Source organism: Electrophorus electricus, chromosome 7 (assembly GCF_041902795.1).
Source record: "Electrophorus electricus isolate QZ-2024a chromosome 7, ASM4190279v1, whole genome shotgun sequence".
NCBI lineage: Eukaryota > Metazoa > Chordata > Actinopteri > Gymnotiformes > Gymnotidae > Electrophorus > Electrophorus electricus.
The window spans coordinates 9,462,250-9,478,909 of record NC_137503.1 but is presented as its reverse complement, the minus strand read 5'-3'; the positions used below and the strand labels follow the sequence as shown (position 1 = coordinate 9,478,909).

The following is a 16,660-nucleotide window of genomic DNA, read 5'->3' as shown; positions in this document are numbered from 1 at the left end:
ACATTTAGATACCTTTTGTATGGTAGACCACTCAGCTGAGCAGTGAAACTGGCATGAGGCTGACAGATTGGCATAAAAGCAAATGGGCTACAGTTTTTAGTACATCTATGAAGGGCACTTTGTAAGATAAGAAAACCTAACAAAGTGGCCAGTGAGTAACTTTTTTCCCCCCCTCTTCCAATAATGTGAAAAGGTAACCTATATAAATATATTCAGTTCTTTTACATGCAGATAGTGTTTTATCTATAGCCGCTTAAAAAATAAAATGTTTTAGACAGTTAACAACAGACTGCTAGGTATATCCCTATACACTTATTTAATTTTAGAGTTTACGTCTACTAATCAATTGGTATAGTAAGGACAATGTTTATAAAGCTTTTCCTCCACATATAGGTTGAGCATGCGCCCCCAGTGTCGAGTGTATGTAACTGCGAATCGCAGAACTTAGGAGTAGTGTACTTGTCTGTTTACTAGGCAGGCAGGCAGGCAGGCAAGCTAGCACGTTTCCTACGGTTGCGCGTGCTCACGACCGCTGCGGGTTCACTCACTGCACGATGGCGGAGGGAGGCGGACCCGAGTCGGGTAACGCTTCAGACCCTGATGCGGAGCCGGTTCTATCCCAAACCCCCTTACCTTCTGTCGACAGCCAAAAACAGACCATCGGAGCACTACTAAAAACTACACTCCGAAAGGGAGACGAATGGTAAGACTAAATATACGTATCGCTGTCTACGCTGGATCCAAGTTAGCAAACAACCTTACGTTTCTAGCTAGGTTAGCTAGCTAATTAGCTATAGCGTTGCTAGCCTGATTGCGCTGCGATCGTGTGAATCATTTCAGGCCTACCGCCAGGGAAACAGTTTGACACTGGACAGGAAACTGCTAGCTAAGCTAACAGGCTAGGAAGCAAATCTGCTAAATCGAGGTTCTTAAACGCTTGGCTAACATGTAGCCTGCAAAGTAGCTAATCTGATTGTCGCTTAAATGCGGCTGATGCCTTATTTTGACAACATTTGATTTCAGTGTACTATTACAGGACGTAGCTAGCTAGCTAACTACTATATTTGTTGACAGCTAGTTACCTATGTAGCTTTAGTCAAACGTCTTATCTGAGCTAAGGGTAGCTCGCTGTTGCGAGCCTAACGTTGCCTAACGTTAGCTTCCCGAAGTTAGCTAAGGTTACCGGTATCTATTTTGCTAATCAGTTAGCTGGTGTTACTTTTCAGTTCACCTGTTAAAACGTCGCTTTTTTGGAAATTGAATTTCGGATCAATCCAATTACATACACTCCCCAACATTATTTATGAAATAAATAATGTGGCTCTACCTGGCTTTCAATTCTTAGGTCATCCAGAATTTTACGACAAGGAGCTGGCTATTTACGCAGTTTCCAAGAATGGTGGCTATTTTAACTAGGCTAGAATGGAAAAATCATGTTTTATAGCTGCTTATTATAAGGTCATGTCACCTCCCTGAGGGAAAAAAACACTTTATTTTTTCAAAGCCTGTCTGTAGACAGGTATACAGGCATTACATGCTATTTAGCAAGCTTAGGTTAGTCATGTTAGTAACCAATCTACCAAGCTAGCTACAGTAGCCAGCTACTGCTTTGTCATGGGCACTGGATAACACCCAGCGACTGTGTTGATTGTCACCATAAAAAAAAACCCGATTAACGAAAAACCCCGAGGCAATTACAAAAGCAATCCAAGCCCTAGTATGAGGTTATGTCGCCGTAGTATTATGTTGTGATGTTAGAACCAAGATATGACCACCCAGCTGCATGACTGTTCATTTGGGCTTCATATTAGCGATCTGTACTAGTAATTAGTTTGACAGTAGAAAAATATAAGTTGGTGATTAGGGTTGACTTGGGTAATTTACTCTCTAGAATTGTCATTACAGGCTATTGTGCCAATAGCATAACTGAAAATCAGCTGTAAATTCACATCATTTCTTTATTTGGAGTCCTTGCTAAGAAGCTTATGCAGCAAAACAGATTCCTACTTCAGAGTTAAGACTTTCCGGTTCACTGTTTCTGTATTGGTAAGGTGAGACAGAATGTGGTAGTTTACCTTATATATTGCTTTTTGCATTATATTGGCTTTGTGTTAATCATTAATCAAACAATTTATCACACACATTGGAAAAGTTAGTTATATAATTGGATTGGTATTACCTTCTTGTGATTTACTTTGATGAACTGTGCCCTCTATCTTTCCTATGTAGGTTTTTGATTGACAGCCGATGGTTCAAACAGTGGAAAAAATATGTGGGCTTTGATAGTTGGGATATGTACAATGTTGGAGAACGCAATTTATATCCAGGACCCATTGACAACTCTGGACTTTTTTCAGGTAATAATATAATCAATATGAATCTTGTAAAAGATATGTCTTGTGTATAGAAGAAGTAAATGATTCTAAATTAATGAGACTTATTTACTTGCTAAGTGAGAACATCAATGAATAACCACATGTACATGCATTACATGAAGTCCCTGCTTTTTGTTATGGTTGTTGCCCTGTAATTATGGCTGACCATTTTTGCTTCATGTTGAATAACAAGACATTGAAGGTGTTTTCTGTGTACAATTAATTAACACCACTAGTTAAAACATTTTTTTTTGTAAGAACATGAAACCTGGATAACAGGATTATCCTGAATGAAACATACTAAAATGACAATTAAAATTACCATATGGGACCTGTAACTTTCCAAGCAACACTGATATCATTTATCTCGTATCAGCATTCTTAATTTGATGCATATTTTAGTTGTTGTATTCTTAATTTTGTTCCTGTTTTTTTGTTTTGTTTTGCAGACCAGGAAAGCCAATTGCTGAAAGAACATCTTATAGATGAGTTAGATTATGTTCTGGTGCCCACAGAAGCATGGAATAAACTCGTCAGCTGGTATGGCTGTCTAGAGGGTCAACGACCCATTGTGAGGAAGGTAACATAAATTGAATCATGATGGGAATAATGTCTTCAGATACATTTTGCTTTACTTCTTAGCAACTGTCTAGTTTAATATGATACTTTTTGTAAAAGCAGTAATATACAAAGAGATAGCATATTAAACATTTTATAGTATTTGAACATATATCCTTTTCTTTTGCTTGCATTTTCTTGCATTGTTAGTCACCACAGCAGTGTATCTAGTTTTAAAGTTTAAGTTTCATTTTCTTGTTGGGTCTTTTTATTATACAAATATAAAAATAGTTTAGACGTTTTAGCAGAGTTTGAATAATGTGAGATTTTAGTCCCAGCTCTGTACTTGTCCTGCTTTTCCCCACACGACCTTAATGCTTAGTCCAATGCACAAAGGTTACAGACCCTTTAACCATGATTGCAGATGTGTTCTGGTTTACAACACAAACTTGTCTCACTGATCCATCCCCCCACCCCCCAGGTGGTTGAGCATGGCATGTTTGTGAAGCACTGTAAAGTGGAGGTCTACCTGTTGGAGCTAAACCTCTGTGAAAATGATAACATGGACAATGTGGTTACCTGCCATTTCAGCAAAGCCGATACCATTGGTATGAGACCTTTTATTGTAAACATAGTGACAGATGTCTAGTAGTGAAGCACAGTTGGAGCATGTCTCTTAATTCTTTTTGAAGTCAGAGCTGTTTGTGAATTGTGACTGGTAGGTCACTGTTGACTTTTAATCATTTTTGTCCCTTAGATACCATTGAGAAGGAGATGAGGTCTCTCTTTGATATCCCATCAGAAAAGGAGACGCGATTGTGGAACAAATACATGAGCAACACTTATGAGCAGCTAAACAAGCCTGACAGCACTGTTCAAGATGCCGGCCTTTTCCAGGGCCAGGTAGGACTCTGCACATCCCTCAACACTCCATTCCATTCAGCTTCCAGCCAAGCCAGTTGGCATGGTTAGCAATTAAAGAGAGTTGCCTCTGCAAGCCACTTTGATTTTGAATGAGTTCAGTGACAAGATCTTTGCCTTCAGGTGCTTGTAATTGAGAGGAAGAATGAAGACGGCACATGGCCTAGACAAACCTCCCATCCTAAGTGAGTATATTCAGATTTCTCTTCACATTGTTGGACATTTGTCAACATCAGCCAGTGTTAACAAGTTCTTTTTATTGACTAATTTAATTGCTTGCAGGTCCAGTACTGCCACCTCTAGGACTTTCACTACATCCCCGAAGCTCTCCTCCAATTCATCTGCCACCATTTCTTCCACAGTGACCAATGGAGACAACAGTAGCAACTCTAGTTACATGCTGAACAACAGCACCTCTACCGGTAGCAGGTGTGTTTTTAAATGATATAAAAATGTACCATCTAAAATAAAAAAAAACCGCATGTATTCTTTTACAGTCACCTTCACATTGATCTCCATTTTTAGTTTGTAAATTGAAAATCTTTGTTTTTATTTTCTGTTTTCAGATTTCTGAATTCATGCCTGACTTGGATGAATGTTTTCCATTGTGATGTCACGACTGTTCTTTTTCTCTCGCACAGATTGGGAGGCTATAGCTCGTACAGCTCATCCTATGGCTACAGAGAGTCTGCCTCACAGCCTGGCCTCTGTGGCCTCAGTAATCTGGGAAACACTTGCTTCATGAACTCTGCACTCCAGGTAAACACACACAAACATACTCAAATATAATAGCTTATACTTTCACACAACAACTTCCTATGGAACAAAAACCATTTATTTGACTTCTGCATACTAGATATTATCCACACACACACTTGTACTCAATAATTTTATAACTTTATAATAACTTTATGATGCATGTATATGCCTCTCTCAGTTTTCATTATATATCTCTTCCAGTGCCTGAGTAATTCAACCCCGCTGACAGAATATTTTCTGGAGGACCAGTATGAGGCAGAGATCAACCGGGAGAATCCATTAGGGATGCGGGGGGAGATAGCCGAGGCCTATGCAGATTTGGTGAAGCAGATGTGGCTTAGCCGGAGCAGCTACATAGCCCCACGTACTTTCAAAGTAAATGTGCAGAAACAGGCTTTGTTGTTAGCATTTTTGTTAACTTGCTTGTCATGCAATTATCCTTGATTCCTCATGAAATATATGAATGTTAACATTTTTAGCCCATGCAGCTAGAGCCTACCGGTAAAGGAAAAGTGCATTCATGATTTGAGTGAAACTTATTAGAAATGTTAAATATGAAGTGAAGTGACCTTTGATGCATGGCAAGGCTTCATTCTGAAGGGTGATTGTGTTTTTCTGTGTCCAGACACAGGTTGGCCGCTTTGCTCCACAGTTCTCAGGGTACCAGCAGCAGGACTCTCAGGAGCTGCTGGCCTTCTTGCTAGACGGCCTACACGAGGACCTGAACCGTGTGAAGAAGAAGCCTTACTTGGCCCTGAGGGATGCTGAGGGCCGGCCAGATGAGGTACTGCTCTAGCCAGTACAGCAGCGCAGTGGGCTTGCCACTGGCCCTCACACACCCTGGGCATCAGTGGAGAATCTGTCTTTTCTTTTTTTTTCCCTTTTCTTCACCTTCTCTACTCTTCTCACCTGTATTAAACATTTAGAAGATACTTGTTTTTGTGTGAGTGAGTGAGTGAGAGAGAGAGAGAGAGATGGGGGGGCACCTACCAACCAACCAACCAACCACTATTTAGTGTTGATTATGTATGCTTATCAAGTTTGATTTCTGTGAAACATCTTCACTGTGTAAATAGCCATGACTTCAGATTTCTGTGTATTGTCAATAATGAACGCTCCTGTGTGGACTGTTTTGTCAACTCAATATTGCCAGATTGTAGCCAAGGAAGCATGGACAAACCATCGGCTACGTAATGATTCCATCATTGTGGACATCTTTCACGGCCTGTTCAAGTCTACGCTGGTGTGCCCAGAATGCTCCAAAGTGTCCGTCACCTTTGACCCCTTCTGCTACCTCACGTTGCCCCTGCCCATGAAGAAGGACCGAACCATGGAGGTTGTCCTGGTCCGCATGAACCCCCAGTCTAAACCCATGCAGGTAAGACTCCATAGCATGTTCTTAATTACACTTTTTATGATGTATTGGGTTTGATTTGACATTTGCAAGCTACCACGTACTGGTTTGTCTTTGTCCATACATATAGTGCTCTATTTTTTGTATTTTACTGTACTGTATTTATAGTATTTCCTGCTTTTTCGGTACTTACCTCATACTGTTGTGTTGGGGATGCACCCTTATGTTGTGCTGTGTACTGTGCTGCTGTACTCTACAGTCATGGCCAAATGTTTTGAGACTAGCACAAAGTTTGGTTTTCACAAAGTTTGCTGCTTCAGTTTTTATGGTGGCAATTTGCATTAACTCTAGATTGTGAAGAGTGATCAGATGAATTGCAATTAATTGCAAAATCATTCCTTGCCATGAAAATGAACTTAACCACAAAAATGACTGTTTTCAGCCCTGCCACAAAATGGCCTGCTAACATCATTTCAGTGATGTTCACGTTAGCTCAGGAGAAAGTGTTAACGAGGACAAACAGCTGATATCACTCTGTTATGCTCATTAGAAGAGCAGACTAGTTGCTTTAAAAGGGTGGTGGCGCTTGAAGTTTCTTTCTGTTAACCATGGTTACCTCCAAGGAACAATGGAATGATGACTGCACATGTTATCAAAAAGGCTTCTCAGACAAGGACATTGCTGCTTGTAGCACTAAATTTGATAAATGGTTGATTTTATCAAGAACTTCAGGGAGAGAGGTTCAATTGCAGTGAAGAAGGCTCCAGGGCACCTGAGAGAGTCAAACAAGCACCAGGACCGTCTCCTAAAGAGAATGCAGCGACAGGATCAGGCCACCTCCAGTGCAGAGCTTGCTCAGGAATGGCAGAAGACAGGTGTGAGTGTATCTGTATGCACAGTGAGGTGATGGCTTGGTGTCAAGAAGGGCAGCAAAGAAGCCACTTCTCTCCAAGAAAAACATCAAGGACAGACTGACATTATGCATGTATAGGGATTGGACCGCAGAGGACTGGGGTAAAGTTATTTTCTCTGATGAAGCCCTGTTCAGACTATTTGGGACATGTGGACAAATAATTGTCTGGAGAAGAAAAGGTGAGCACTACCACGTCATGCCATCAGTGAGGCATTCTGAGACCTTTCATGTGTGGGATTTTTTCTCATCTAAGGGAGTGGGTTAGCTCAAAAGTTCGCATAAGAACACTGCCATAAGTAAGGAATGGTATCAAAACATCCTCCAAGAGCAACTTCTCCCAACGATCCAGGAGCAATTTGGAGATGAACAATGCTTTTTCCAGCATGACGGCGCACCATGTCACGAGGCAAAAGTGATAACCAAGTGGCTCGGCAAACAAAACGTTGAAATTTTGGGTCCATGGAAACTCCCCAGATCTCAATTCCGTTGAGAACCTGTGGTCAGTCCTCAAAAAGAGGGTGGACAAACAAAAACACAGAAACTGTGATCAACTCCAAGCACAGATTAAGCAAGAATGGGTTGCTATCACTCAAGATTTTGCCCAGAAGCTGATATCCAGCATGTCAAGGGTGAATTGCAGCAGTCTTATAAAAGAAGGGTCAATGCCGTAAATATTGTCTTGGCTTAAACTGGATGTATTTGTCAATAAAAAGTTAAACAAAACATATGAAGTGCTGTATAATTGTACTTCACTATACTATATGAACATCTGATAAAAGGAGCTAAAAAAACCGAGGCAGTAAACTTTGAAAACCAAGACTGGTGTCAGTCTCAACTTTTGGTCATGGCTATAGTAGTGTGTACCATAGCAGAAGAAACAATATCTCATTCCCAATGATATGAAAAAATAGCAACAAAACTTGAGATTGAATGAATATATTGTTTATTTCTTTCAAATATAATACGTGGAGATGACAGCAGTAATGTTATTTTAGTGATACTTATAAAATGTGAAGTAAGGTCATATGAAAGTCCTTCATGGGTTTCTCTCTCTCTCTCTCTCTCTCTCTCCTCCTTACTCTCTAGTTTCGTGTGGTCGTCCCTAAACTGGGAGCAGTGGCAGACCTCTGCAGTGCTTTGGCCAAACTCTCTGGAGTTCCTGTGGACAATGTGAGACTCAAAACACCACCTTTACTTACGGCTGGTTTCCTGTTTCTCCCTTGCTGTTGAGTTGCAGTTTACATGTCCTCTGTTTTTTTTATTTTAGATGATTGTGGCTGATGTTTACAATCACAGATTTCATAAAATCTATAGAAAGGATGATGGTCTTAACCAGATTATGGAAAAAGATGACATCTTTGTGTAAGTCCGGTCATCAAAAGTAGTGTTGTAATATTTAATTGCATTAGAAACTTCACTTGTGCCTTTTTGACTAGTTTGTTTTCTAGCTAAACATGATGTGTGTTCAGGTATACGGATTCCTCTGATACCATACATGTCTTGTAGCTACGAGGTGTTTGAGGAGGACAGCGAGCAGATGAACCTGCCCGTATACTTCAGAGAGAGGCATGTGAAGCACGGGGGAGGCTCATCGGGTACCGTGCTGTTCGGGCAGCCGCTCCTCATCTCCGTCCCCCGTCACAACCTGACTATGGGTGCACTGTACGAACGCGTGCTGGAGAGAATCGGGTGTGTTCTCCCTTACTAGACAGAGCACCACAGTTCAGAGCTGTTTTCCCACACCTATGTAGCAGGCTCCTGCTTTTCTGAATGAAATTCCCAAAATTGGGCACAGGTTTATTCTACACTTGGAGAATAGTCTTTCAGTAATTTTCTCATAATCAAACCAAGTGGTTAGTCTTCAAAAACTGAAGAGAGAAATTATTATTTTTTTTTTTGGTAAATCATTTGTTTAGGCGCTACGTGAAGCGTTCACAGGGTGCCATGATGGACAGCCGAGCGTCTGCCTCAGCCACATCTTCCAACAGCAGCCACTCAGTGGACTGTGGAGCACTAACCCTTTCCAATCACAGCACAGGGCTGAGTGGTTGCAGCAGCCCCATGTCGGATGCGGCTTCCTGCAGTGCCGGCTCAACCAATGGCAGCAGCCACTCCGACACCTGCAATGGCCCGAATGGGGTGTGCGACGGTGAGATGGAAAAACTTTAAGAAGCGTTAACTTCTTTGCAGATTATGCATGAATTGTTCATGATGAGCACTGGCTAACTCCTATTTCTCTTTGGCATTGTCACAGGTGAAGACGAGGCCATGGACCACCAGGTGAGCCCCGATCCAGAGAGCAGTCAGTCGGAGACTGTGGATGGGGAGGAAGAGGGCTCCGAGCCTGAGAACGGACCCGTTGGCCGTGGCAAGGCATGTTCTTCCTGCCCCAAACTCTTCTCTTTCAGCATGGTCAACTCCTACGGCACGGCCAACATCAGTTCCTTACCATGTGATGGAAGCATCCTCAAACTCACACGTAACTATTGCACCTTTCTTGCTTTTCTTTCATTTAACTTTTAGTTTAAGAGATCTATCAATTTGAATGTGGAGGAAAATCAAGTCAAAACCAAAAAAAAAAACCCTCTCCCATTTTCACAGCACATTCCACAATAGCTATTGACTGGGACTCGGACACAAAACGACTTTGCTACGATGACCAGGAAGCAGAGGTGAGTTAATGAGTTGCATTCCCTAAAGTCTGAGTGGAGTTTTCCTCCAAATTACATCACCTCTTTTCTCTCTCTCAAGGCCTATGAGAAGCATGAGAGCATGATGCAGGCCCAGAAGAAGAAGGCTACAGTGGCTCTGAGGGAATGCATTGAGCTCTTTACCACTATGGAGACCCTGGGAGAGCACGACCCTTGGTGAGGAGGAATACACTGACATCATGGCTATTGCCACACAGCAGTGAACCACTTTAGCATACAATTTTGTTATTAATGTTATCAATTAATTGACTATTATGCACACTTGCTTTTTTTTCTGTCTGAAAATGCTTTGAGCTGTTAACTATTAGTGCTATCTCCCTGTGCAGGTACTGCCCCACATGTAAGAAACACCAACAGGCCACTAAGAAGTTTGACCTGTGGTCTCTGCCCCGCATTCTGGTAGTGCATCTGAAACGTTTCTCCTACAACCGCTGCTGGAGAGACAAACTGGACACAGTGGTGGACTTCCCCATCAGGTCAGACAGTCTGGTCTTAATGGACATGAGCAGTTTCCTCCTTTTGTTGCCATTGACCTGAAGGCAGCATTTAATTTGTTCCTGTTAAGAAGTTCGACAGTAATCCTCAAACTGTTGTATACGTAGCACCCATATAATTGCAACATGTGGTGTACACAGTGGAAATCTGTTGTGCACATTTGAAAATTAACTAAATGTAGACCAAAAGCCCTTGTATGTATTTATCATAACAATACTGTAAATTATTACCTGCTGTGGGCAAATTAAAAAATTATTGATTCTTTTTTCGCATCACAAATTGCTAGGCAATAGAATAAATTTATTTAAGTAGCTATTTGTTGAAATTAAGGATGGGTAATGTTAGCAGCTTTGGTTATGAGTGCATTGTGTAAGCACTAGGGGGATGGGTCTGAAATGGGCAAGGCTGTTCCCTCTTTAGTTATTAAGCAGTCTCTGTACACTCCCTAACATAGACGTGAATGCTAGCTTGTGCAGTCTTGTTTAATTCTAACTTGCAGCTATGTGAAATTTATTTACCCTTAACTTCCAGTCATGTGTGCTCACGGATGCTAAAAGAGAATGAGCATCCGTTCATGTAAGTTATTAATATGCTAGCTCTGATACCCCTAAGCAGGAGGATTATACAGTGTGTGTGTGTGTGTGTGTGTGTGTGTGTGTGTGTGTGTGTGTGTGTGTGTGTGTGTGCGCGCGCGCGCGTGTGTATGCTGAGAGGTTTTTGGAAATGAGTACATAATGCTAATACTGGTGGTTCTAGAAGACAAGACACTTTTGAAATGTTTTATTCATCATTATGTTGAATATGTAAACGTAACAATTTGAAACAGTGCTAGTCCAATTTCTAGAGCCTGTGTAAGTGCTCAGGTTGGCCTCAGATTTTTTTATGGCCTCTGGAAATGGTGGCTTGCATGTGTTACCTGAATGATCTGGTTTGATAAGGTACTTTGCTCAGAAGTTTTGAAAAACACCCTAGTAAGGTGCTGAGAAAAAGAATTTCACCACATATATAATATTTTCTCCACCAGATGGGAGCAAGTGTTCAAGACAGACACATGACTTATGCCTTGTGCCATATGTTTTGTCTAGTCTTTAGTCTGGATTTGTGGTGTGTGAGTTTACTGGAGGCCCATAGTATGATGGTTTGGAGAATTCTGCAGTGTGTCCAGTTTAAGAGTGGATGGACACACTTGGTAAGCACACTCTTTAGCAATGCTTTTTTTTTCTTCTTTTATAGCTACCATTCTGATTTGAATCCTGGTTGTACCAGATGTTGTCTGAGAGACTGACTGGCTGTGTTCTCATTAAGAAGCAGAGGTGGCAGAATTCCTCAGCCTTTTTTTCTATGTGAAATAACTGTGTAACAGGAATAACTGCTTCACTCATGACAGTGCAGTCTGCTCAGTAGTTCAGACAAACGTGACCTTTGTACAAACGGAAGATTTAATTTCTTCTGACAGGGAAATTTTGGCTATATGCATTAGCTTAGACAGTGTCACTATTCACATTGTGTTCTTAAGCCAGGTGAAAAGGTTGTTGCTATGGAGTTTATCTACCATCTCAGAAAATGCTCAGACAAATATTTTCATGTTGAAATGACTAATAACAGAAGAATTCCTTTTAAGAGAAGCTCAGAGGTTCTGATTTTAAAGTCTTGTTCAAAAAGAACAGTTGTGAAATCACAAACCATATACAGTGGTCTGCATTGTTACCCAACATCCCAGCTCATTTACAAATGACAAAAACAAACCATTTTGTTCCTGGTTAGTAAAAAAAAAATTATAAGCATGTCTGATCATTTCTTATGTACTTATTTAATAACGATAACTTCCAACAAGGGTTATAAATTAAGCAAGAATACAGAATCTAAAATGATTCAGGTTAAGTGAAATGATTGAAAGGTTGTATGCAATTTCGTATTCAGCTAATTTTCATAAAGTCCCTGGTATTGTGCTAATGTTGGGTTGTCTGTTTCACAGGGATTTGAATATGTCCGAGTTTGTCTGTGACCCTAAAGCTAGTCCCTATGTCTATGACCTTGTTGCTGTCTCCAACCACTACGGAGGAATGGGAGGTGGTCACTGTGAGTCATATATATATTGCATTTATGTTGAAACTCTGACTTCCTCTACAGAGATGCCTCAGTAATCTTTACAGGTCTTAGCTAGTGGGTTAATATTTGTCTAATCTCATTCAAACCCTCAGTCTGTCAGAATTCTCAATTTGTCGTTGTTCTTGAGTGTTTTATCTGCTTCCAGTAGATTGCCACCATTTGTTTCCCCTCCAATCCTCCATTCTTTCTCAAGCAACATGATAGGGTTTCTAGTGTTTTTCTTGGTCACTGTAGAAGGAGGAAGTGTAAATGATCTCACTGCATGTGACTGGGGTCTTTATCATACGCACTCCACTAAATAGTACTGGCTTGGTTAAATACTTATCTTGCTCCATTTGCGCCGATGACATGAAATACTTCAATATTTGTAATTCTGATACCGCAGACCCGTTTGCTTAATCAGTAACTCCTATCACTTCCTCTTACAGACACTGCATATGCTAAGAATAAGTCTGATGGAAAATGGTATTACTTTGATGACAGCAGTGTGTCACCTGCCTCTGAAGATCAGATAGTGGTAAGATACTCAAGTGTCTTTTCCACTTCTTTGTTTAAAGACACCTGAAAACTTTTGTTCGAGCTTCATAAGTATCCATGAAATCTTTTTCCACCAGCACTCTCTGTGTTGACTGCATAGAACCCATGTTATTGTCGAGAATTATAAAGAATGTTTTAGACCTTGAGAAATGGGAGCACGTCGCCTGACTCATGGCTGTTGTTTCTCAGAGCGACCCTTCTTTGCAGTCATCTACCCATCTCTTTTTCAGACCAAGGCAGCCTATGTGTTGTTCTACCAGCGACGAGACGGAGAGGGGCCATCTCGGCCCACTGCCTCCGCCTCACTCGGAGGAGCCCCCGATTCCATGGACGACCACATGGACACCAACTGAGGCATGTTAGTCTTTAGGCACTGAAATAAAAAATCTCCATGAACGATTGAACTGACAATGCACATCCCAGGCTTTTCTGTGATTTTTGCAAGAGTCAGAAGTCCTGTTTTTTCTGCTTGATTATAAGTTCCTCCACAATATACATGTTGTTACCAAGAGCCAAGAAGTATAAAAAATGAACAACAAAAATAGAAAATTTGAGTTTGAAGTGTGATGTGAGATTTTCTCTATGGGCCTTGCTACCTGCTGAGGTCCGTTTCTTAGTTGAAGAAGAGGAAAAGGACGATGTGGGAAATCAGCCTCTCAATGCACATGAAGATGGTTAAACGTTGCCTACAACATTGTGATGCAGGCAAATAATGTGTAACCCAGTGGAAAAGGGGACAACAAAAGAAGCCAAATGAATAGTTGTATCAACCAAAGTTGCATATGTGTTGATGGCATCTTCAGTTTTCAGGATGGGGGGGGAAAAATTGCATATCTATACAGAAATTGTGAGAAATGTATGCAAAACTAAGGTGTTTGATGAATTTCCTGCTTTATCTCTCTACATTTAACCAGTGTTCCCTGAAAGCATTTTATGTGCCTCCTGTGAGGAATAGCTTCTTCTCAGAAAAAAATATTTGCTTTGTAAAAACCCCATTCTAAAAAGGAGACTTTCCTTTATTGACTAAACATCAACTCTGATGCTATGTCCACACACGTGGCCGTCAAGTAGTGTGACATTTTGGCAAGAAATCTTTTACATGTACTTCACTTTAAGGCTTTATTCTTAAGGCCTGGGGTAGACAGTATAAATTAAACTATAAAATGTATGTGGTGAGGATGATTACACTGCTGATCTTTAATATTGTGCTGCTCTCTCTGATTTGTTAGCACTAGCGGCCTTTCTGCCCCAAGAACTGTTAAAACGGGGGCTTGTGTGAGTGGGTTTAGTTTTAAATGTGGTACACATACATGTCTTGCTTGTCAAAAAGGCTCTGAGATTTAACAAATGGCATTTCCTTAGTTGAGACATTTTCAATGTTAAAAGCTTCTGAATCTTCATTTGGCATATTTTCAGTGGATATTTGTTTAGGCAGTTGCGCATCTCTTCAAAGGGCCAATGGAGAGGTGTATCGAGCCACTGCTCGAAAGTGGTGCTAAATTTACAAGACTTGAAAAAGGCTGCAGTGCTTGGCATGGGTGAAAACTCCTACTCTCAAACCCTGGGGCAGATGCTGTACAGCAGCATCCTTACAGTCACTGAATACTTTGCCCTAACTGCTACCCTGTGGTGAATTTGCCATTTTTATTGGTTGTGGCATTACTTTGCTTGTCACCTGACTCAATGCAAAGTTCTTACAGATGTAAACATGCTTTATATTTGGAGGATGTCAGTACTACAGCCCACCCTCCCATGTTATAAATTTTACCAAAACAGTGAGTATCCATCATCTATCTTGTGCTTTCCTGTGGAATATCAGCATGCAGACAGCTTTAAAAATCTGCAAAATGGAAAACTTGTTTAGACAAGGTTTTTGCTTCTTCTGTCGAGCTGGGATAAGTACTTGCTTGATATCCTGCTATAAAAAATGACATGGAACCTAGAATTATGACATACTGGCCAATGTACTTTTTTACTTGCCACGTTATTAAAAATCATATCCATTTTTAAAAAAAGTACATTTTCAGTGATGTTGCATAGATGTAAATAGTCATGTACTATCTGCAAAATAGGATACATAACTTCTTTGTGTTCTGATATTTATCATGGCAATATGTGCAACCCCAGATTTTGAAACATCATTTAAATCAAAAAGACAATAAAGAGTTAAAGCCTGATTGGGGGTCATTCACTTGTTTGATAATTTCAATTTGGCATGTGGAAAAGAGTGAATGATGCAATAAAGACAGGTTACACTGTTACATTCTTTCATGTTCAATGTGTATATTGATGTTAATCATTAGTTACTGACAAGACACCCAGGTTTACAAATTGTTCCATCCTAGTGTTTGATCTTGCACTCTATCATAGCAACTGAGTTAGTTCTCTTGGATATCATGGGAGGGCTTCACAAATGCAGTCTAATTAAAATGTAGCAGAGGAATGATGAAACATGGAGGTTACATGCAAGTACATATGACTCAGCAACAACAGACTTAGTTGCCAAGGTGCTACATTAATATGCAATGTGCTTCTCTGAGCACCACACTGTAGGACACTGGGTGTTTAAAAACAAATAAATAAATCCAGCTAATACTGTAGCTGTACTTATAAACTTTAAACCACAGTGCCAGTCCTGGACACCCAGAGTCCAGCATAGTTTGACTATTTCCCCAAGGAACATAATTAACCTGGTAACTAACCCTTTGAATCAGATATATGTTTGATCCCTGGCCCTCAGATCTAGAGCCAGTGTCCATAAATAAATGCATTGTAAGAATGAACACTAAGACTCAAACTTTGAAGTGATTTATTGATCCACACAAGACATGATGTGCCATACATGGGCTCCATGCAACTGTGAAATTGCGACTTTTACAAAGCATCGGATACCCTTCCATATAATTTTTAAAAGGATATCGTCAATAAGTAAGGGTCCCAATACAGCGGCATTGCGCGCAGGGGGGCACAGCTAGCTTTTGTACTGTTGCAGGTTTAAGACGCGTTTAGTTAGCGATGTTTAGAAGCTTTTTTATGTCCCCTTCAATGTTACTTGTCAAGTATCTTCTGCTGTAGCGTTTGAACGGAATTCCGTCTGGTCCAATGAGAAACTTCTCGAAATTCCATGCGATATCGGACCGACATACTGGACTCCAGATTATATTTTTGGGATCGGTCATGAATGCCATTGACTCATCACTCGGTAAAGGAAGTTTCTCCTTGAGAAAAACGAATAATGGGTGCGCGTCGTTCCCGTTGACATCAACTTTCTCCAAGAGTTGAAATTTTGGTTCAAAGCCATTTCCTGGACGGACGTATTTTAAGGACATCAGTATCTCTTCGTTCTTACAGTTTTCCTGAAAACAGAATGAACATGCGTCAAAATAAGTAGGCTGACATAAGCGAGGCGATCTGCCTTGGATTTAAGCAAGCGCAGGGCAGTAACGCAGGTGAACGTAAGCGCGTCTCACGCACCTGCCACTTGATGCACTGAGGCTATGAATTACAAATGGTAAGTTATCGTGTCCAAACATGCTAATGACTTTACCTGATATCCAAACTGATTACAGGGTGCTCCCAAAATCACCAGCCCCTTCTCAGAGAACCGCTCATGGAGCTCGTTCATCTGGGTGTAATCCCTGGTGGTCGTGCCTCAGAGAGACGCGACATTCTCGATAAGAATCACCTTGCCTTGCAAATGCGAAAGTTTTAACTCCGCTCCCTCTAACGTCTTCGCGCTAATATCGTACAATGACTTAGCCATATCTGTAAACCTCGACACACTTAACCTAGGATAACCTACTGAAGTAAAGGAAGGTGCGACACATAATAAGAAGGTAGCTTGGGTAGAAGGGCGGTTACTGGGAGAGTGACGCCCCCAAAGTTTAGGTAACGTCTTGAATACTTGATCTCAGTTGATTCCGGGGAA

The 16,660-nt window shown here is 40.9% G+C and overlaps 2 protein-coding genes across 2 annotated transcripts; one reads left to right on the top strand and one right to left on the bottom strand.

Moving 5' to 3' along the window:
* The first annotated feature begins 472 nt into the window (after nucleotides 1–472).
* usp4 (ubiquitin specific peptidase 4) lies at nucleotides 473–14,909 on the top strand. Its single transcript, XM_026997528.3, has 22 exons — nucleotides 473–703; nucleotides 2,230–2,357; nucleotides 2,825–2,955; nucleotides 3,415–3,541; nucleotides 3,691–3,836; nucleotides 3,978–4,039; nucleotides 4,137–4,283; nucleotides 4,496–4,613; nucleotides 4,815–4,988; nucleotides 5,239–5,397; nucleotides 5,767–5,991; nucleotides 7,967–8,050; nucleotides 8,148–8,242; nucleotides 8,387–8,569; nucleotides 8,797–9,029; nucleotides 9,135–9,359; nucleotides 9,482–9,552; nucleotides 9,632–9,747; nucleotides 9,918–10,067; nucleotides 12,062–12,165; nucleotides 12,624–12,712; nucleotides 12,963–14,909. The coding sequence occupies exons 1-22, from the start codon at nucleotides 555–557 to the stop codon at nucleotides 13,083–13,085; spliced, it is 3,039 nt and encodes a 1,012-aa protein (XP_026853329.1). The 5' UTR covers nucleotides 473–554; the 3' UTR covers nucleotides 13,086–14,909.
* Nucleotides 14,910–15,524: 615 nt separating this feature from the next.
* On the bottom strand, nucleotides 15,525–16,566 carry gpx1b (glutathione peroxidase 1b). The gene is made up of 2 exons (XM_026997566.3): nucleotides 16,280–16,566; nucleotides 15,525–16,088 (listed from the first exon to the last, which is right to left on the bottom strand). Exons 1-2 carry the CDS (start codon nucleotides 16,493–16,495, stop codon nucleotides 15,738–15,740), a joined length of 567 nt encoding a protein of 188 aa, XP_026853367.2. The 5' UTR covers nucleotides 16,496–16,566; the 3' UTR covers nucleotides 15,525–15,737.
* Nucleotides 16,567–16,660: the final 94 nt, after the last annotated feature.

Excerpts from the sequence above, each read along its gene's own strand:
- usp4 (XM_026997528.3), top strand. The coding sequence starts at position 555 with ATGGCGGAGGGAGGCGGACCCGAGTCGGGTAACGCTTCAGACCCTGAT. Across the intron at positions 2,358-2,824 it reads CAACTCTGGACTTTTTTCAG|ACCAGGAAAGCCAATTGCTG; the intron begins GTAATAATATAA and ends TTTGTTTTGCAG. Across the intron at positions 12,713-12,962 it reads CCTCTGAAGATCAGATAGTG|ACCAAGGCAGCCTATGTGTT; the intron begins GTAAGATACTCA and ends TCTCTTTTTCAG.